Source organism: Typopeltis vanoorti, chromosome 1 (assembly GCF_054136105.1).
Source record: "Typopeltis vanoorti isolate ZY-2024b chromosome 1, IOZ_Tvanoo_1.0, whole genome shotgun sequence".
NCBI classification, from domain to species: domain Eukaryota; kingdom Metazoa; phylum Arthropoda; class Arachnida; order Uropygi; family Thelyphonidae; genus Typopeltis; species Typopeltis vanoorti.
This window is the reverse complement of record NC_143549.1, coordinates 164,610,222-164,632,660: the sequence shown is the minus strand read 5'-3', so window position 1 is coordinate 164,632,660 and position 22,439 is coordinate 164,610,222. Positions and strand designations below refer to the sequence as shown.

General features: G+C 35.1%; 1 protein-coding gene across 1 annotated transcript in view; it reads left to right on the top strand.

The window, feature by feature from the left end:
• The first annotated feature begins 265 nt into the window (after window positions 1–265).
• The window catches only part of LOC150110599 (rhotekin-like), a 30,119-nt gene continuing 7,945 nt past the window's right edge, over window positions 266–22,439 (top strand). Inside the window, exons 1-6 of the mRNA XM_090395093.1 lie at window positions 266–947; window positions 12,456–12,643; window positions 12,765–12,811; window positions 13,359–13,533; window positions 16,188–16,341; window positions 20,323–20,348. Of these exons, the coding sequence (XP_090251219.1) occupies window positions 819–947; window positions 12,456–12,643; window positions 12,765–12,811; window positions 13,359–13,533; window positions 16,188–16,341; window positions 20,323–20,348 (719 nt within the window). The 5' untranslated portion in view covers window positions 266–818. The remainder of the gene's footprint in view (window positions 948–12,455; window positions 12,644–12,764; window positions 12,812–13,358; window positions 13,534–16,187; window positions 16,342–20,322; window positions 20,349–22,439) is intronic.

The window sequence follows — 22,439 nt, the reverse complement described above, 5'->3', positions numbered from 1 at the left end:
TCTTTTTCGGTTGTCTGACACGTGGGCGATTTCTTCGTCCTCTGTCCTTCACTTCAAGACACAGTATGACATGAACGCGTCAAAGGTCGCTGCCAGTCAAATAAGCGCTCTTATTAGTACGGTCATAATCAGGCGTTCGTCCATTAAATAGTTGTCATCCCACTCGCGTGAGTGAATTAGGCGGTTTCTTCAAACACCCTCGTGATTTTAAAGGCATCCCCGGTGTTTATAGGAGGTTATCAAGCAGTTTGCTATTCTACACGCGTGACGTCACTTTCACGTCATCAAAGAAAGGCGTCTTCCATGTTTTTGTAGTGTAAGATTTGTGTGTGTGTGTGTGCGTGCGAGAGAACATGACTAACGAATTAACCCTCTCCTCTGTCATCCGCTTCGCTTTCCTGACTGGTGCCTGCGAATGTGTGTGTGAGTGTGTATGTGCGCGCGCGTGCGTGTGTGAGACAGCGAGGGAGAGTTCAGCCTATATGACGTCATCTGCGTGGTAGGGGACAAAGCGTGCTCCCATTACCAACAACAGCTGTGCGGTTCGCTGCTCTTTGTTGATGTGATATCGACGGACATTCAACACTCAGACTGCTAGCGAGTGTCTAATGTGTGGAATAGTACGACACGACACTTCTTTCTCGTCCTGTTCCAGTTTCCTATAATGTAGTGCAGTGCGTTTTGTTTCCTGCACGCCGTTTCCGAAGAATCGCTCCGACATGTCATCCAATATTCCGGTACGCATCGAGTTTTAGATTTGTACAGACATCGAATCGACATCTTTTCAAAAGTTCAAGGCGAGGTTATCTGCGAATGGGATGAACTCCTGTATCGAAGCTCGAGGACTATTTGGATCTGCGCGGCCTTCTAGTTTCCACGTGGCGCATGAAGATTCAGTGCAAGACCTTGATCTTTATTTCATTCGTCAGATCGCCCAAAGTTTACAGGTAACAGTAAACATTCAGAGTTTGATATCAAATGTACGCAGTAGTAATGTAGTCTTTGCAGTAACATAGCATCGATGGATATTAATGCATGCATGTATGATATATGTACGTAACAATCTGCTGATAAACAGACAGCAGACAGATAGAGAGAGAGAGAGAGAGAGAGAGAGAGAGACGAGATATTTAAAAAAGTCTTAAGTTGATTGTTGAAGTAAATGATCTAAGAAATGGAAACCGTATGTTTATTTCCTCCTTTGCAAGCGTGATGACTGAAGATAATAATGTCCTGTCATCAATATATGAAAGAGAACGAAGATATATATATATATATGTGTGTGTGTGTGTGTGTGTGTGTGCGTGTGTGTGTGTGTGCGTGTGTGTGTGTGTGTGTGCGTGCGTGTGTGTGTTGGTCATTGGATTAACTTGGATATTGTGCCTAATCGCTGGGGATCAAGAATAATATAATCATTTAATATTTTGGAAATATCATTAATAAAAACGAGAAGCTTACTATTTATCAGAATCGCCGGTGATTATGCATAATTTTCAATCATTACTGGTTAATACGATAATACAAAAAAATATGATGCAATTCCTGTTATTATAGACTGGATTAATAGCAAGAGTCTCGAAAACACAAAAACTTTTCTTTCTTTCGTCTTTTAATAAAGCATCACAACAATAACACAGTGATTTGAAATCCATCATATGACGATTCATTGGACCGGGCACATCTAGCAACAACAGGATCATGTAATAATAATAATAATTAAAGTAAGAAAACAAGGCATGTCATTCAGTATTATGTTATATTAGTCAAGGAAGCTTTCCTATTCGTTGATTACCGTTTTTAATTTCTTTTAGAAGGCTAAAATATAAATGAATGAAATATTTGGACAACTGGATCAAAATGGTGAATTTACTATCTCAGAACTCATCCTTTCTGTTTTTCCGATAATTCCCAATAGAATGCTGATCTCAACTATAATTCTCTCTTGTAGGTATTTAGATCAGTAAATTCAGAAATAAGGCATCTTTCTTTCTACAAGAAGTTTTCCGTACTCTTCCCATTCTATGTTCTCTATCCTCCGTTATTTGTATCTCCATGCATTTCGATTCATTACTCTCTAATTAGCTCAGAATTTCGGAATCACGCTTCACTAAATGAGGCTGCAGCTGAAGGATGATTTGCTATGTGGGTGGTTATTTATCATGATGAAATTACTGAGCTTTCCCACAGCCACACGACATCTCACTATTCCTATTATTCAATGGAGGTACCCGTATATTTCATTGTTTTAACCTATATCACACACACAGAGAGTGCTAACTGCTCAATGATGACTATAACGAATAAAATTGATCTATTATATTTGCTTCTGTAAGTCTGTACAAGCAGACTGATAAAAATAAAATCATTAATAAATTTGCTGTGAAGAGAAACAGGAAATGAGAGAAAGAGACCTCTACTTTCTATATATAGAGTACTTTCGCTAAGAAAAACGTAATGCTTCTTTCCAGACAACATATTTGGCTCTATTTCTTACTAAGATATAACAAGGCCTGTTTACACTACTACACGCAGTTAATGAGTCATTATCATAACAAGTCAGTGGCTGATCTATGGAAGAGTGAGGCAATTGCCTCACTTTCTCGTAGATCATTCAAGAAAACCAAGACACGATGTTGTGAATTTTCAGTAAGGATATATAAATTATAATCCACATTAAAAAATTAACAAATATCATTAGTAAAATAATTCGAATATTACAGAAAATGTTCAAAGTCTAAATAATAATTTTTCAATCACCTCACCTTACCATTTTTGTCTCTCCCCCTCCCCTTCTAATCCTAAACGTAATATCTGGATCCGTCCCAACAAATCCTTATGTTAGTTTGCTTCATACGATATCTTTTTGAAAATAGCATGTGTATTAAATCTCAAATTCTAGTTTGATTATCTAAGATGAAAATAATTTTAAAATATTAATTTATCTGTCATTTAGTTTCATCGTTTGCGGATGTAAGGGAATTTTTATATTTATTTATTACTTTTTTTTTGCTCTTCCCAATTTTTTTTTATATGAAAAAAAAATATCGAAGTTCAGACCTTGTGGATCGAAGTTGTTCGATATTTCCATGAGATCCTTTCCCCTAGTGGATGTAGTGCAATCCTGAGTAGTAGCGAGTAGGGGGGGGGGGAAACCATGGAAACACACACGCACATACAGTTTGCTGCTGGGTCTGCAAGGGACAATGACAATGTAACCATGCCAACATCAATGTTACTTTCCCTTATTAGGAGTTGTTTTCTCCAAAATAGCCGTGGCTGAAACAAAGGCGACTTAGTCGACTATTGATAGTAAGGGAAGGAAGGATGTTAATGGGCCACTGGTCGCAACATGAATATTTACAATTGTCCATGACCACACGTTTTCTTCAAGTCCTACCTTGAACGAGTTTTCTTGAACTAGACTGCCCTCCTGTTCGTCCTCTACCCACTTCTAAACAAATTCTATTTTCGTACAATTGCTAACTGCCCATACCACTTTATTTCTCAAGGGTTACTTTCGCCCATGACACGGAAGGCTCCACGCGAAACAGAGTTCGAGTCTTTCCTCTTTTCAATGACTTTTGCATGCAAGCAGTGGCGTAGCTAGGAGAGGGCGGCACTTTGAACCTTTTTGAACTTTTGCAGTTAATTCTAAAATACAGTCTCGAGAACTCATTTCCAAATATTGTAATACTACTGTAAATTTTCCTCACAATTGCTGTAAGTGTTGCTAGTTGTGAGAGGAGTTTTTCTAAATAAAATTGATTAAAAATTGCCTACATTACTATGAAATGGACTTCGCCAATGTCATCGACGATTTTGCTAACAGAAAAGCAAGAAAAATAACATTTTAGAATGTTGACATTAAAGCTTTGCTTCAAAAATAAACATAGTGTTTTAATTTATTTCCCTATACGTCGTTTTGACTTTTTGTAGTATTTTTGGTGTGTATTGAGAAGGAAGGCAAACTCAGGGATCGCCCCGGGTGGCAACAGCTCTAGCTACGCCACTGCATGCAAGTACTCAGAAACTGTGACATAAAAAAGGCTACAGCATTCGATGTGGTCGTAGCAATTCTTGTGAGAAAACAGCCTGAGATTGTATCGGAACAAGCATGGTAGGAAGGGCGGATATCTAGTCTGAATGCCACTTCCGGTGACAGAGCTCACCTACTTTGTTTCACGGAAACCCACTTCCTGTCTTCTTCCTACTAGTGGAAGCGGCAACGATAAGTGGCATGAAGTTTCCTTATTCCGCTTTGTAACATGAACGCAAAACTGTTTTAAGATGACTCGGTTAAATAGTGAGAATCGATATAGGCACTCACGGGTTAAAATAAAGTGTTTTTCGTTCAGAGTAATTTCCTAAACAGAATACTCCTATCTGCGCATGTGCTGCCTAGCGAATTATGAGAACCGTGTTTTAATTGAAACCGGAAAAAGCCAGTAGTGCATTAGTCTCTATAAATATCCACATAATAGAAAGCCACCAAACTAATTTACGCGATGATTTTTTGGGGGCTTTCATTTGCAAATCCGCCCTTTTTTTTTTTTTTTTTTTTTTTTTTTAAGCATGTTTAGAAACCGGGGTTAGATCTTTCCTCCAAACTGGTAGCCGCTTCTCATGGGGGTTGTACACTTTACTCATTTACTGTAACTGTGTATTGACAGAGTATTATACGAGGACTGATTGCAACAGAAGAATACTGTGCTACGGGGGGTGAGGTTCTTTCTTGAGTTTCCACTACAGTGGACACTGCGTCATAGTACTCAAAATAGCAATGTTCCTGCTCTTTCTCTCTCTCTCTCTCTCTCTCTCTCACACACACACACACACACGCAGAAGGGAGAAAGCGGCTCTTGTATTTTTCTTTCACATGGGGGAACTTGACACACAGCTGACGCTACTTCGCTTTTTACCGGGATTATTATCCAGGTCTCTCGAGGCTGGCTGCACGCGCGGATATTACACTGAATCGGTGGTTCCAGAAAGTTCCTGTATTAAAAAAAAAAAAAGAGTGAGTGAGAGAGGCTGTTTCATGATAGATGGCAGCGCAGGGAGTTTTGAAAGGGAAAGCGTTGATTTTTTTTCTCCCCTACTTTCATTTTCTAGTATTTCCTTTCTTTGCATGATTCTTTGAAGTGAGTCAGCGATTCTCAGTCATTGCGAACTTCGTAATAAATCCATTTCTTTCTTTGTTTTCCTCCCTATCTAAAGTTATATTGTGAAGGGATTCTGGCACGCTCTCGCAAGCCTGTTAGCAAGAAACATTTCCGCCATAGAACAAAGCCAAAGAAGCCACTTTATATGTGTGACTAATGCCACCATTACTCTACCCTAATGCCTAGTGGGTGGCGAGCTGTAATTTGGGTTACCTTATCTCTTGGTGTGTGTGTGGCTTCCTGCACCTCCTATCAGCAGTGGCCTGTGTCCATTCTGTTTATGTATGCAGCAGCAGAACTATCGCTCTACTCTCTGTTTAATTAGTATTTTATTCATTTCTTCAATATCATCCTGCTGTTACGAATAGCCCATTAATGCGTCGGTCTCGCACTGTTGCATATAAATGCATTCAATGCATTTAAGAGGACTGCTGACGTGCTGAAGCACTCCTTATGTCACGTATAAATCAGACAAAAATCTATAAATAGACTGATTATTTCTTTTTCAGATTTATATGAAGAGGACTCGTATAAATCTGAGAGAAATCACGAAAAGAGTGGCTATAATTATGTAAAGAGAGAAAGGCTAAAATTCACAGAAAACGGGGACTGTATATAGATTCAGAGAGAGTGAGAGAGATCCCTGTGTGATTATGAACATTTTAAGAAAAGGAAAAGCTGGATCACATATTCTAACAATTTACTAATAAACTTCAATTTCGCAAAACCATGACAATAATACACAAACGTTCATTTATTTTCCTTTATACCCTGGAGAAAAAAAAATTTTCAAGAACAAAAAAATAATAATAACCTTTGCAGACAGAGTGATCCATATGTTTCGGTTTTTATTAGTCATTTAAGTGTCCACTTGTTTGGTAAATACCCAAAGTTCTATATGGTGGCATTTTTTAAAATAATTAACTGGTCGAGAATAATGTAGAAACTTGTCATCGTTGAATTTGAATGCCTGTAAATTGTTCCTTTCACGAAATATACAGGAAGGAAGGTGATAGCAGAAGACAGGAAAGAGCGAAGACGAAAAAAAGTCTGTCTTTGGAGCTGAACTGTAAATAGTGGGTGACTAGTCGCTTCACGTATCTTAACCTAGTTAGAGGAGATTGATATTTTCTTCATATATTTCCATGCAAAGTGTTTACAGTTTGAACATTTTGCATGGAAATATCTGTAGAAAATGCTCAGCATAAACCGAATGTTTTTATGAAAGAAAATGGGAAAATCGTTAACCATTTGTTTATCTATTTATGTGACTCCCATCTGTGAATGATTGTGGTGCTTATAGTACGAAATCCTGCTCCAAAGACCAAACATGAAACTTTCAAGCAACCTCAGGTCTCCAATTATCAGAGTGGCGGTCTCCTACACGCGATAAAATTCATCTATCATCGAAAGACACTCACAAACATTCATGATCATGGTAAGATTCTAACCCACAACCCACTGGGTGAAAAGCGGATACATTAAGCACTTGACCAAACCAGGCAGGCATAGAGTGTCTTTGATTAATAACTGATCAACCCAATTTCTGTCTTATGTACTAAAAGAACACAGGGATACTCTTCCAAAGTGCAAGAACAATATTCTATGGCTGAACGGAAATAAGATTTGAATAATAATAACTTTGTTCAGAGGTAAGATAACACCAGGAGCAAAATAGAAAACCTAGTTTTAGAGACATTGAGGATTTCTGATGCATTTATGCCAATAGAAGCTAGAGGAAAAGTGGATCTAAGAATACAGTATTCCCTGTCTAGAGAGTTGAGTAATGTGGAGAAAACATGTAAGAGTGGGAAGAAGTCATTCTTCAGAGAGAGAGAGAGAGAGAGAGAGGCAGTCATTGAAATACAGAGGGACCCATTACGTCACCCGAGTTTCAATAAATTTTTTCATACCTTTTGTCCAAAGGTAGGGCGGGTTATTTCTCGTACGAAGGTGGATGATTTTTTCTTATGAAACTCGAGGAGGTGAATTTCATCATTCAAATTTGGCACTGGCCAAAAGGAACATACACTATTAACAGACATAAAACACTCTTATAATCTGCGTTGCTTTGGCCGTAAATTCAAAATAACAGAAATTCAAAGATGGGTAACACAAACACTCAGATCGCCTCTGAATCGACAATGATGGAATGTTTATCCGCGGTCGTTTATTGTTTGGAAGTTTTCCAAGCACTGTAGAAGTCCTGTTTATGGAGTTTTCCATTCATTAGAAAGAACTGAAGTGATCGAAATTGAAGATACTTTGATGGCAGTGATATTTTTCTCCCTTCTTCAATATAACAGTCTCATATGGAGGTTCTTTTCTTCTTTCTTAAAACTTGGGATTTATCGCCACCAAGACAATTGAACTAGCCAGTAGAAGAGTATAAGCAATATTTACAGATAGTACACTGGCCTCACAGCCTTTGTTTCGGTTGTTTTGGCCCTAATTCAAATGCCAAACGACCATTTTAAAACTAAATTTGTATTTACATAATTTCCATGATGCCAACAGCATAAAAGAGCCCGAAAAGTGAACAAAAACATAAGTAAAACTCAGCTACACACACACACACACACACACACACACACACACACACACACACACACACACACACACACACACACACACACACACACACACACACACACACACACACACACACACACACACAGAACAGGCGAAGAAATTCCAAACAGAATCCAGCATTTTCTTATGTCTTTCTGAAAAGAAAAAATCAAATGTGAAACTAAATTTTGTGTGTTTAGAGTGATAGAACATTTACTTCGATTATAAGCCAGAAGACTGGTTTTTCCTCTATGGATGCAATAAAACTGTCTGACGTCAAAACAGATGGATGAGGGAAAACTTGCAACAAATTGCACATAGAGCAGAGCCTCGTAGAGTAGTCGGAATCTCGTCTAGGACACGAAGAACTTTAAAAAAATAATAATAATAAATAAAAAGGCTTTGCAATGAAAGCTGATTTTATGTGAAGGTGATAGATTTTTCTCCATGAAACTCATGTTATTCATCCTAAAAAAACTGGCAAATAGGCAAAAAGAGCGCACACACAATTTTCAGAGATACGCTAGGATTTGGGATTACAGCTATTTCGGCTGTAATCCCAAATAACAACAATATCAGGGCAACATCAGTCTCTGAGGTCCGAATAGGGAAACAACACCGCAAACCTCTAGAATAATAGAAAATACAATAACGGATTAATCGAAAATCGGATATTCGTGAATTAAGGAATTACATCCATGTCTTCATGATCATCATGTTCTCGAAACCCAGACATGAACCAAGGAAACTGAAATTGTATGATAGTTGGAAATAATCAGCTTTTGATATTCAGTAGTATACAGGCACGTGCTTAGAAACAGTCAACAGCATGGGTAACGTCATTTACAGAAAGAAAGGAAGACAAAATGAGCGACTTAAAGAAATTATAAACCATTTACACAGATATGGAAGAGAGAGAGAGAGAGAGAGAGAGAGAGGATTAGGGATGGATGTAAAAAGATAAAATGAATAGGACTGGAGATATTTTAAAAGAAAGAGAGAGAGAGAGAGAGAGAGAGAGAGAGAGAGAGACTGCAAAAGAGCGTTGAATTCAAGAACAGGTATGATGGGGCGAATAGTACGGCTTCTCTCGATGAGTTCTAACTCCCTGGATGTCTCTCTTAATAATAATAATAATAATAATAATAATATAAATGCATTCTCATATAGATATGTTTTTTTACATCACTCAATAAGCGAAGCATAACAATATCAGCGATGTAAGCACTAATTATAACCTTTTATATTGTGTTTATTACGTCTCCATTGACAGGCTGATACATCAAAGATCGCGGTAGTGCAACACAATCTACGCTGCTACACGGAAGACGATCCTGTTACCGGAATACTCCTGCCTACATGAAAAGCAATTGCTTAACTGCGACCTACTTCCAGGAGTGAATGAATATCGTAAAGAAAAATTGCACAAACCAAAAAGTGGTTCGAAAACACAAATCTTAGATTTAGATCTAGTCCAGGAAGGAAATTGTAATGATGCTCACGTAATTTGCTAGAAATATTTTGTCTGTGGGTTCATTTTCTGATTCATGAGTAAGAGCAGCCTGTTCTGAAGGTCAACTACAAGCAGATGTTCCAGGCTGAAAACCCAATGTCATTTAACACACTGACACATTTTTTTTCTCTAAATTCTGAAATTCTTTTGTTTATTACTAACTCTTAAACAAATTGAATTATTTTCATTATCCGAAATATAAATACGTGTGAGATCGGGAGAGAGACCATCATATACTAATTGTGAAATGAATTTGCATAACAAGCTCCTATTTTCATTATTTTTTCCCTTTTCTTCTGTGTAATGTTCTACACTTTTTATAAATTTATTTAAATATGCATAATAACGTAATTAATTGATGTAAAATGACTTACATAAGTCGACAGTTGTTTATCATAGAAAATAATTATTTAATGAGAAATACTTATGCAGCCTCGAAATCTAATATTTAAACAGCTTGAATGCCAATTTTTCTACAAGATGCATATTTTTAGATGCATCGAATTCTGTACCTGATAGTGCAAACGGGACGTGTATTAGAGATGCAGAACTTTTTTTTTTACGTGAGTTCTACCCACTGAAGATTGCAAACCTAAACTTACATTTATTACGGTAGATGGACTAAGAGTTTGATAATCCAATTCCCCTGCTCTAGCGACCAAACATGGAACTTTTTGAAGCCACTTCAGGCCTCCAATAAGAGGGCAGTAATCTCACATTGCAGACAAAAATCGTCTACCGCCACAAGATGTACGCTGTCAACGAAGGGCAAGGATTTGAAAGTTGTTATCCAAACTTATTTCGTTATTCTCATTTTTCTCTATAAATAATTCTTCAGAATATTAAAATATCGTGATATCCGATATTTTATTAGATTTGAATTTTCAAGGAAAGCAGATACATAAACAAATAAATAAAATTCGTTGAGTTTACAAAAAACTCGACTCATACGAAAATTGTGATGTTCTAGTAAAATACCGGTACTTTTCATATTCCTTCCCAACCCTCTCACTTCACCTCCGGGACCTCTCAAATTACTCTCAATTTTCAGGCTATTTGATCCGATTTCATACAACTATCTTAGTAAGATAACATCCTCTGGTCATCCTTTATTTTGCAGTTGTTCTATCCATTGATGAAATTTCTTTACACGTTACAATACAAATTCAGCACTGTATAGAACACGGAAATCATTCTGAACAGTCATCCTTATTCCAGTTATTTCATGAGTCAACATCTTTTACCTTTTTTGCACTTGTGCTTTCATTGTTTTGTAATCAGAGATATGAAGTAGACTGTCTCTAAAACTTCATTAAGAGTAATAAACAATCCAGCACAACAAGGAAAACAAGTTTTATTTGCAAATCACACACAAGGATTATATAGTGTGCTGCTGGTTATGCAAGAAATACGCAGCCTGTATTTAAACTCTTTTCAACTCATTTTCACATCCACATTCATTGATGCTGGTTTCGCAAACGTTCTATTAATTGCATATATGTGTTTAGTAATGGTAAAAATGTAAGCGAATGGTAGGATGTTCTTTTCCATAGCTGTATACAAAAAAAAAGTCAAATGGTGGGTCGAGAGATTTTGAAACCCAAGAAATTAATCATTTTTCTGAGAAATGCCCATGCATTTATTTTGCAGCAAATATTATGTTAATCTGACTGTTGTAGTAGAAAACTTAATAATTTCTTCAGCCGTACTATATTTGATTTGTTACCTTCAGAAGTACCATTAGAGATATATATGCATTTGTAATCAGTTGCGTTTTTATGGAACCATTGAGCGATTTCGAAAATTCTTCTGGCCCTGTGGTATTTCTGGAGTTCTGGCATTCTAATCTGATTGGTTCGGTATTAACCTGCAATTCAAAAGTAAACTATGTCGGTCATAGTAGCGAGAGAAAAAACATACATGTATAATCGAATTATCAACCTATTATTTTCACATCTGGGTTTTCTAAAGTAATGGAGACCTCAATTAACAGATAGAATTTCAGATAAAGTAAAAGTTATCAAATAATTTAGATCACCGGTTGGGATTCTGTAAGCCAAATAAACCCTTTCACCGGGACCTCTCAATTTCCAGGCTATTTGATTGGATTTCATACAAAGACGATCTTTGTATGAAATCTCTTTAAAATCTACTCTTCGCGGGCCAAGGCGTTTTGTCTTCAAACTTTGTTATATATTTACGAAAATAAATAAATGCGATTTTTGTATTTTCAACAGCATTTTATCTTACCAGAATCTACTTTCTTCAACAACTTCGCAAGCAGTATTTCACGTCAATTATACCAAATTATCCTTAACTTCTCACCAATAAAAGTCATTGTTTCTATCACCCCTAGTGACAGAAACAATGACTAAACATTCCCACAGTTCCTCTCGTAACATTCTTTCCCTTCATATGCATTTAAAATGCTTCAGTTTACGCATATTTATTTATTAAAAAAAAGAAAGAAAGAAAAATAAAAACTGCCTTTAGTGAGTGGACAGAACCCGTTCTTATGAGACTAAAATAAGCCTACACACGTAATATGATTATATTCAAAAAAGGGCGTCATTGTCCTCTTAAATGACATTATACACACTTGCAGTGTTTCATAAGGTTGCTTTTCTTCATTTGACGAATGGAAGAAACCGCGTGGGTCGTCAACGATGAGACAAATTGGATAACCTTACTATCTCCTATTTCTTGTGGATGACGAATGACCCGTGTAAGGAGATGAGGGGGATCGGAAGATGTAGGGGGAAGAGAATATTTGTAATGTAATATTATGCAGCAGACTCGACGTAATTGGGTATTAGTCGCCTTTGTTAAAGGACTGTTCATCAATTGTACTCATGAGAAAATTAGACTCGCAGTTAATGAGTAACTGACTATAATGTAAATGGTTGCTTGTTATTTTTATGACCGTGGCCTGCATAACCCTGGCGATAAAGCCTCAGAGTGTTTACACATTGCCTGGACTCATTATATTAACCAGGATACCCACTTTCTTACAGCCGGAAGTCTATGAAACTCAAAAGGAAAGTGTTTAAGAAACTGTAATGTGTTAGTAGAATGAAAAATTACAGTCTCTGTTACGTCCGGACAGTGAATTAAGAATGTATTTTTGAGAAGAATCAAGAATGTGTTTTAAGATGCATTTTAATGTGCTACTTTTCAAGCCTTGTTTATATTGGTATATATTTTGATAGGAGTATGACTTGGAACAGAAGATCGACTTGGAGATTAAGATGCGGGAAGGCACCACCAAACTTCTGGCAGCATGTAAACATCAAAGCCAGAGTCTTGAAGCAGCCAAATCGTTAGTAACATCGAACGAAAGAATGGCTACATATATGATGGAATTACAGAGAAGAAAAGCCCAGCAGCGACATCTGAGGTCAGACATGTGAATTAATTTAAAAATCAGATTTGACAAATATATTTTTTTGTCTTAAGAACTCTAAATAAAAAACTCAGCAAAATTAAACTTATTATGTAAATTTTTTTTTAATTTTTAGCAAATGTGCAGATTCGGAGCCTAGCAAAGCAAAAGTAGCTGTCTCAGGTATGTATTTTGTAATTTTGTCCTAACTCATTAATTTCTGAATCTCATGCAGTGGCAGTTCGTCGCTATGGTAACATGCTACTAACTTCATAGAGCAACGTGACATCTCGTGGAAATTTACGCATTATATGACAGTATTTAGTGAAACAAGTCTCAGGAATGAACCCAGAAAGACTACCACACATATTATTAAACGGTAGAATTGAAGGATAGTTCAGCAGAGGAAGACCAAGAAAGAAATGGATTGACAACATTAAAGAAAGCACCCACCTAAACTCTATAACAGAACTTCATAAAAAGACAGCAGACAGAAAGAAATGGCGAAAATTCGTCTTTGAAGAATTCAACCCGCCATGAACGGAAGAGAAGAAGAAGATTTAGTGAAAATACTGAAAGGGGAAAATTCTAGAGATGTGGGTTACAAATGTCCTAGAAGTTAGTAGCCTCCTATCTTATAACGAAATGCTAGCTGTCATTGCTAAGAAGAAGAGTGAAGTTCTCCGGAGAAAATCTAATAACTTCTTTTCTCATGTTCTTATTTTTCTAGACATTCGAATGCCTCTTATCTGGAAGGACAGCGATCATTTCAAGAACAAAGGAGACTATAGAAGGTTCAACGTGTTTTGTTTGCTAAAGGTAGGGACTGAAGTGTACGATACGTCCATGATTAACAACGTGGATCGCAGCATGACAGATATATCGTTCGATGACGTCATAATCTTGTAAGTAGTTCTCTTCCTGTGATTTAAGTATGTAGTAGAGGTTTGAACGTTCAGTAAACATGTACTTAAAAAGATTACTGGAAGATATTGGGATGATTTTTTTTTTTTTTTTTTTTTTTAGCACAGGAAATAAATAGATTTGGCGACGGCGAATAATTTATAATACACTCATTCAGAAACAAATGTTTGAACCTTAATCTTCCAAAACTGACAGGTTGAGAGTGAAAAACTAATAGTTATTAGCAAGTATTCTGGATTAGATCATATCTGTATGACTGATTCATTTCCCTTCATTTTTATAAATGGAATTTGTAGCACTTTCAAAGGCATTTTTTCGATGCGTTTTCGGGTTCATTTAGCCTTAGTGTTTCGTTAAAGTTTTTCATTTCAGCTAAGAGAAATTATTAGAGACAAAGTAGCTCATTTTGTATTGTAAAAAGCTGGAAGAGTGTTTGTTGTCGTTGTTATTTGGAACTACAGAGAAGTGACTAAAGTTTTGAGGCGAATATATTATCTGTTCATCATGTGCTCTTTCGCCTGCTTTGAGGAGTGAAAAACCTTACTACGTCTAGCTAATTCACTTTCAGCTGAAAAGAAAAGCCCTTGTAAAGGTCCCTCATAAAAAGGCATATCCGCTACCGACTACGCTAAAGCAGCTCCAGGCTGCTGGTTCAAATCTCTCATAATACATGGATGTTAGTAAGTCTGCTCTAAATAATCATTTATAGCTTTTTTTAAAAAAGGTTGTTCACCAGATTAATGATAATTTGAGACTTAATGACAACTGAGAGAACTAACTTTATCGCGCCGTAAGTTCCAATGATGTCAAAACTTGCAGTTAACGAATAAATAGTATATTAAAATTATCATGCTAAATAAATATCTTGTCATTTCTCCCCGTTCTTTATATGAATGGATTCATAGAAGGAAAGAAAAAAAAAAACACTCCAGAGTTTTCCTTTCCCTAAATTCGACGTTGACCTCACTAATCACGTCTACTGCGAGCTTCAGAATTCTATGACAACAGTATATGTAGCTTTCGTTCCATAAACAGTCCGATCTCAATCAAATTTCATTCGAACAATATGCTATAATTTACAATAAAATGATCAAAATATTCAAAGTAATCACCCATCGTTACTCTATTATCGCTCGTGATACTTCTGTTTCTTTATTTAGTTTTAAATTGATTCTGTAGATTAATTTTCATGAGCCACCTACTGATGAAAAGTAAACTGCAGCATTTCAAATTAAAATTTAATAACACAGTCTATTCTTTTATTATGCAGTTCAATAAAATTGTGTAATGCATTTATTTCAAAGTAGTTTGAGAGGAAATGATGTCTACCACCAAACTGTCATTATTAACCATATTAATTGTGATTAGTAGTAATAAACGTATGTATTTTTTTATACGCTTATGAATTCCACATCAAACCACTACTATTATGACCACTCTTGTCTGAGCATGAGTCGACACTTTTTTCATTGAAATATTTTCGTTTCCTTTGGGAAAAATAGAATATTTAAGAACACTTCTGACAATTTCTTAACAATATGCAATAATCACGAAATATCAAAAAAAAATTCTACAGGAAAATGCTTCATGCCAAAGTTGTTAATCTGACTTTCCTTTATTTATTTGAAACTATAAAGGCTGTTTGCTTATAACAAAATAATAATCCCGACAGAACGGCATAAGAATAATGCAGGTTAAAGAATCACACTGATTTCGTGATCCATTATGTTACGTAAAAATAAAGAGACTGAAGATTGAGTATTTTAAAACAAAGTAATCTTTCAAGGAGATAATGTCTGTTTATGGTGAATATCTGTATAACAAAAAGTTCTCTTTGTTGGAAACGGGCGTGATGTCATGTTTCCGTGGCAACAGTAGATTCCGCTTGCATACAGTAATCATGCGCACATTTCTACCATTGTCCGAAAGCTATGGCTCAGAAACTACGTTCCATTCTTATTTAACTGCTTGCTTCCGGAAGTTTGCTTAACCCGAAGCCAGTTAAATAATTAATCAGATTTCGTTATTTGTGCTGTTGGATGATATGGTTCTCGAATGTCAGCGTTGTTAAGTCTTTTCAATGCGAGGATCGTCTTACTCCTTTAAGCGCATCGCTGTAGTTGTATATTAGAGTTTAATTTATCAGTTAAAATCGTTTTAAAAACATCTAGTGAGATTATTGGATATTACCATTTTAATATTATTTAAGACTGATTCATTTTACTCATTGGCATCACTTTCTGCTACTCAAGCAATTTGCTTCATTTTTTTTTTTTTTTTTTTTTCCGGGGGTGCCACGATGAGTGCTCAAAGTTGATCTGACAATGGAGTATTTTTACAACTGGTTATGTAGTAGTATTGATGAAAGAAATCATTTAATAGACACAAAACGAATGCTTGTGAGGTACAATAGTAATTAGCATTGTTTTTCTTTTCACAATCAGTGATATGCGCTGAGTATTTAATAGATGATAACTTTTGGCGCGTACACCATATCACACATCTGATCACTGAACCAAGGGATTTTTGACTTTATAAATCGCTATTTTTTAGCATATTAAGTACTATTAAGAGGAGATTAACATTTCAACTTTTCAATTGTGCATTATTATCTAATGTTTTTTTTTTTTAATAGTAACCAGGTGTCTCCAGACTTCGAATTTTACCTCGAACTGTATAGTCATGTCATGCAGGAGGACTTCAGTATTGCCAGTGCTTCAAATAAACTCAGGAAAAAACTAACCAATTCTGTTAGCAGAACTATTGGGAAGAAACTTGCAGCCAGCGTGGTAAGTACTAGTTTGACTTCGCTGTTAATAATATAAATACGACAAATATACACAATTAGAACACTAAATTTTATATGCTGTTTAATTTTATGAAAGTATGAATAACCAATTTGAAAGTATCAGGATATTCGAAGACAGTTTCTAATAACTTTAAACTATAAATGAAACCACTGATTATTTATTAATTAACTATTAATCATATAAAATTAAAATTTTAATTTATTTACTATTAAAATATATTTGGCACGTATGCATATGTAAATTTGACGATTCGGAGACTACTATTTTCTATAGTATAGTTATAATTGAGGTTGTTGTTGTTGTTATTGTACAATAATGTATATGTCTTCTTCTTATTCTTCTTCTCCAACCTTTTGGTTCTGTCCACTGCTGGACGAAGGTCTCCCCCATGATTTTCCAGACCACTCGGTTTTCTGCCTCTCCCATCCACCTCACTCCTGCAATTTGTTCCAGTTCATACTTCTACCTTCGTCTCGGTCTTCCTCTTTGTCTTACTCCATCCATTGGTCTCCACTCTGTTGTTTTTCTAATCCATCTCACGTCACTGCATCTAGCAATATGGCCAGGCAATCTCCACTTAGCCTGTTTAATGTATTTTACAATATCCATGACGCCTGTTTGAGATCCTATCCAGGTATTTGTCTTCCTATCTCTTAATGTTATTTTTAGCATACTTCTTTCCATGCGATGTTGTGTTTTTCTCAGCTTTTTGTTTAGGGCTTCTGTTAAAGTCCATGTTTCTCCTCCGTATATTAGGACAGGAAGTATGCATTGGTCTTTCTGAAAAGGAAGTAAGTACTTTCCTTTTCAGACGCATAGGGATCACTTCTGAATATGTCTCTCATTTTCCCATAAGCCATCCATCCAAGGTGATTTCTTCGTTCAATCTCTTTTCTTTGGCATTCCTCAAAGGATAACAATTGGCCCAAGTATACATATGAAGTAACTTGTTCTATTTCATGGTTTTCAACTTTGACAGTTCTATGGTTTATGTATTTATTCATTATTATTCATCAATATTTTTCTCTATTTATTTTTAATCCAATTACTTTAGAGGCTTCATTTAGCTGATTTAGCCTTTCTTCCAGATCTTCAAGATTATTTGCTATCAGGACAATATCATCTGCAAATTTCAGATGATGCAGCCTTTCTCCATTTATGTGTATTCCTTTTGTTTCCCAATCAAGGCTTCTAAAGACTTCCTCTAGTGCAGCTGTAAATAATTTGGGTGTTGCCTTGCCGGATGCCTTTTTGTATTGGGAACTTTTCACTGTTTTTAGATAATTTAATTACAGAAGTTGCATTATTGTAAATATGTTTTAGTGTTTCAATATATGGTTTATCAGTTCCCTGGGCTTCAAGTGCTTTTAGTGTTGCGGATGTTTTAACTGAATCAAATGCTTTTTCGTAGTCTGTATACGCCAGACATAAGGGTTTATTGTATTCAATTGATTTTTCAATGAGCTGTCTTAATGTGTGAATATGGTCCAAAGTATTGTAATTCTTTCTAAATCCAGCTTGTTTACAGGATTGTTTTCCCTCTAGTTTATATTTTATTCAATTATTTATAATTTTTGTGAAGACTTTATCAGTGGCGGCTCGTGGCTTGAAACCGTGGGGATGCTGCAATTTCGAAATATACATACACACTATAAGTACAGTGTATACGTGTTTGGATAAAATATCAAAATTATGGTAAAAATGGGAAAAAAAAATTAACATTAAAAAATATTGTTTGTTATCGATAAAATTATAAAGTTTGGTATAATTCAAAATTACTTAAAAATAAAATCCATTATCATAACCCGAATAATGTTCTAAAATTAAAACTATAACAAATGTTATGTCTTTAATTGTAATGTCCAAATATTTAAAGAGAAGGAGTAAACTCGATAAGCACTACGAACACTCTACTACTGGCGCAAACTGCATATAAACCACAGTGGAACTGCGCGACGAACAGTGCCGCATTACGCTATTAGCTCGCATCTCACTATGACGTGCATATGTTTGCGCGTGTAGCAATATGACTGTGGTAAACACAGTGCTGCTAGCGTCTTTCGCCATCCTAAGTGCTACAAGATGGATTTTTATTATGTTTTTATACAAAATAAGAGAATTGTATAGGATTGTTGATGATAAAATTAAATATTACAAGCAAATATAAATAAATCAATAAATATATTTATATATCGAGAAAAATTGGGGTGCTGCAGTTCCGTAGTGCCTATGCACGAGCCGTCCCTGGACTTCATATATGGTGGGGAGTAGGCTTATAGGTCTGTAGTTTTTAATTTCTTCCTTATTCCGTTTTTAAAAATTAATATTAGAAATGAATTGTTCAATTTTTTTGGAATTTTTCTCTGTTTTAGACATGTATTACAGAGTTTAGTCAGCTCTTTGATGACATAGCTTCCTCCCAGTTTTAAGAAGTCTACCATAATTCCATCTTCTCCTGGGGCCTTTCCATTCTTCATTTCCCTCAGTGCCATATCCACTTCACTTTGCAAGATCTCAGGGGGCATCGTGTTCTTCCTCACTCGAGTTATCCATAGATGATTCTTGGATGCCTCGGTCTTTGTCTTCATAGAGTTCAGTATAAAATTCCTGAATTCTTTTAATTATTGCATCTCTATTTATTATAAATTCACCATATTTTTTCTAATACAGCAGCTATTTCCTTTGTTCGAAGTGATAATGTTCGTCTTAGGACCTTCATATTGCTATTGTTTTCTATTGTTTTCTTTAATTTTCCTAGTATTATACGATCTAATTTCATGTTTCATCCTTTTACGTATAGTTTTACAAATTTCTATTCTATTTATTGGTGTCATTCAAATCTCTTTTCATATCTCTTCTTTTCTTCATCAGATCTAAGGTGCCTTTTTTTTACACCTCCTATTTCTAGTGCACAATTCAAGATAGATTTTGTTAAGATTTCATTAACATCATCGATGGTAGTATCTGTGTTTAACTTTTTTAGTCCATTTTTGAGTGATTGTCTATAACAGCTTTTATTATGGTAGAGGTTTTGTAGATTCACTAAATTGGACTTTTTTCTTATGACTTTGTTGATCCATACTTTTGCCCTTACTAGTCTCTGGTTACTCACTTCGGTATTATTTATTATATATTTTCTGTTGGAGAAGATGAAGTCTATTTCATTGTAAGTTGTTACTGTACATTTGGGCTTCTCCAAGTCTATTTTCGGTAATTTTCTTCATGAAAAAGATGTTCATAATAAAGAGGTTATTTTCTTCTGCGAATTCAAAAAGTCTTTCTCCTCTTTTATTCCTCTGTCCAAATTCAAATTTACCGATGGAGTTCAGATGGTCATCTCTGCTTCCAATGTATATGTATTTGTATCAATTTTTTGTATTAGTAACTGAAATGTGCAAGAGATGGCAGCACTAGAGAAAGGAAAACCGCAATACCATTTGTAATTGTTTTTGATAGCTTTTTAAACCACAGCATATTACTGCATCACAAGAGGTAGCTAATATACCCCGTTTTTTTTTTTTTTTAAGCGTGTCATTTGAGAAGTTGACTATTCTATTCACTGTACAAAGAGAGAGAGAGAGAGAGAGAGAGAAGTTTAAGTAGTTCCTGGGAGTAATTCCGCTTTCATTGATTGTTTCCTTTTAATTTAATATTTTGATAAAGTTTATGAAATTTCTCCGATTTTGGGCAGAAGTCGGGATTTACTGACTTTTTGATATATCAACTTCAATAAAATATGGTGTGTAATTAATAAATAATGTTAATTAGACTTGAAAGTTTACCCACACATATTGAGTCCAAAATTTTATTCAGATGCATTGTGAAATATAAACTTTACATGTATAGCATAACTTAATTTTAACTTAATATTGAAATGAAATATAAATTACATACATTATTTTTTTATAATCTATTGCGGTATCAGTTGAATTGAAAGTTGTTTTTCCTTTAATTTTGCAGAAAGAAGAGCTCAATACTATAGGAATGTAAGTGTTGTTTTTAGCATAGTGTCAGTTAAAGTAATTTAAAGTTTCTATAATTTTCCTTGTTCAGCACAGACATACACACACAAGTAAAGAAAGCTGAATTTAGATATAAAAGAAAGATAAAAAAGGAGAAAAACTTACGTAAAAATTTATTTAATTATGTAAAATTTTCGCCTAAATGTCACAGGCATCTCAGTACGATCATTATCTCAAAATACTGCTAACAGGATTCGTTTTGAATATGCAAAAATTCTTTTTAGTGCCAAGCCTCCGCGTCCTAATCTTTCTTTTTCTGAATTTAAAGAGCTGAAATCCTTGAAGAATAACAACAATTTAATTATTACTAAGGCGAGAGAGAGAGAGAGAGAGAGAGAGAGGGGGAGGGGCTGTTGTTTTTAAGATAAAAGAGAATATGATAGAAAAATGTCAGCGCTAAACAAACTTAATTCTATTATCGATAATATTTCTATTTTGAATGAAGATCAAAAGATAAGCTTCAAACCTTCTTTGGTCGTCCACCTAGATTGTACGTCTTGTTCTTATTCAAAGTTCATAACCCAGGTACTCCATTAAGACCAGTCATTGGTTGTATACGACGTTCCACTTATAAGATATCTAAATTCTTATCCAAATTACTCGCTACTTCAACTAGAAGAACTGCTACTTATATAAAAAAAAACTTTGGGCTTTAAAATAAAATTTCTGATTTTCATCCGGACGCTTCCGATGTTATGATCAGTTTTAGATATTCTATCCTTGTTTACTAATGTTCCTTTAACGGACATTATTGAATTACTTTAAGAAGAATTTCCTTCTTAGGTTGTTAAATTATTTGATTTTGTTTTGGTTATTCCTCCTTTAAAAACAAATTATATGAAAAATCGAAGAAACAGCCAATGACACTCCTATTTCCCCTTACTATTGCCAACTTCTTCTGCTAGACTTACGCATTAGTACAGATTCGTGGATGATATTTTTTGCAGTTTGGAAAGGCTCTTTCTCAGAATTTGCAGCAGTTTCTTTCTAAATGAAATGCACTTCATCTCAGGATCCAATTCACCATAGAAGGAGAAGTAAATAACCAATTAGTCTTTTTAGATCTTTTAATTTTTCGTAAACCAATTCGAAGCTTACAATTTTCAGTTTTTCAGAAAAGGACTCATATAGGCCACTATATCCAAGCGGAACTCCACCATCCTAGTCGAAAGGCTGGAGCTATTAAGATATCGTGCTCATCTTTATGTTCTTCAGACGAACTTGTAAAGAATGCATTACAACATATTAAATCCACTTTTTATCTAACGGTTTTAGGGATTCTTTCATCAAAAAAGCTTGTAAGAGTTATGGTATCTCTACCTCTTCAAGTATGAAGAAATAACTCATTCCTATCCCTTATGTGCAAAACATCAGTGAACACATAGCGAAAATTTTAAAACCACTAAATATTTTTGTTGCCTTTTGACTCAGAAAAATCTCCACCTTTCTCACTTCTCCTAAGGAAAAGCTTCCACATCTCAATCATCCAGGTGTCTACCAGATTTCTTGCTCTTGGGGGTTATCTTATTTCGAACAAACAGTAAGATCTGCGTTTATTCGTCTTGAATAACACAAGTCTTTTATTAAGTACCATAAGCCTGAAAAGTGTGGGCTTGCCGAGATGCTATCGACACTAAACATAGAGTTTATTGGAACAAGATAAGTCTTTCACAAAAGTTGGTTCCTCGTGGAACGGTTTTATAAAGAAACATGTGAAACGTTACTTCACTCTCTAACTTAAACAGATCCAATGGTCTACGTCTATCCCCTTTGTGGGAGATAGTACTTTTTAAATCTGTACTTTTAAGATATATATTTTAATAAGTTAGGAAATTATTGACCTTTTTTAGTTATCTTACATAGCTCCTTAGGTGGCACTTTTTAGAATTGTCTGTTAATGTTTAATTGCCATTTTGTGATGTTGTACGGAAGATGCCTATGATAATTAGGCGAAAATTTTACATTAATTTTTATGTGAGTTTTCCTTCGTTTTTTATATTTCTTTTGATTATGTCAACTCACGATATTCCATTTTCGAAACGAATTATTTTTGTT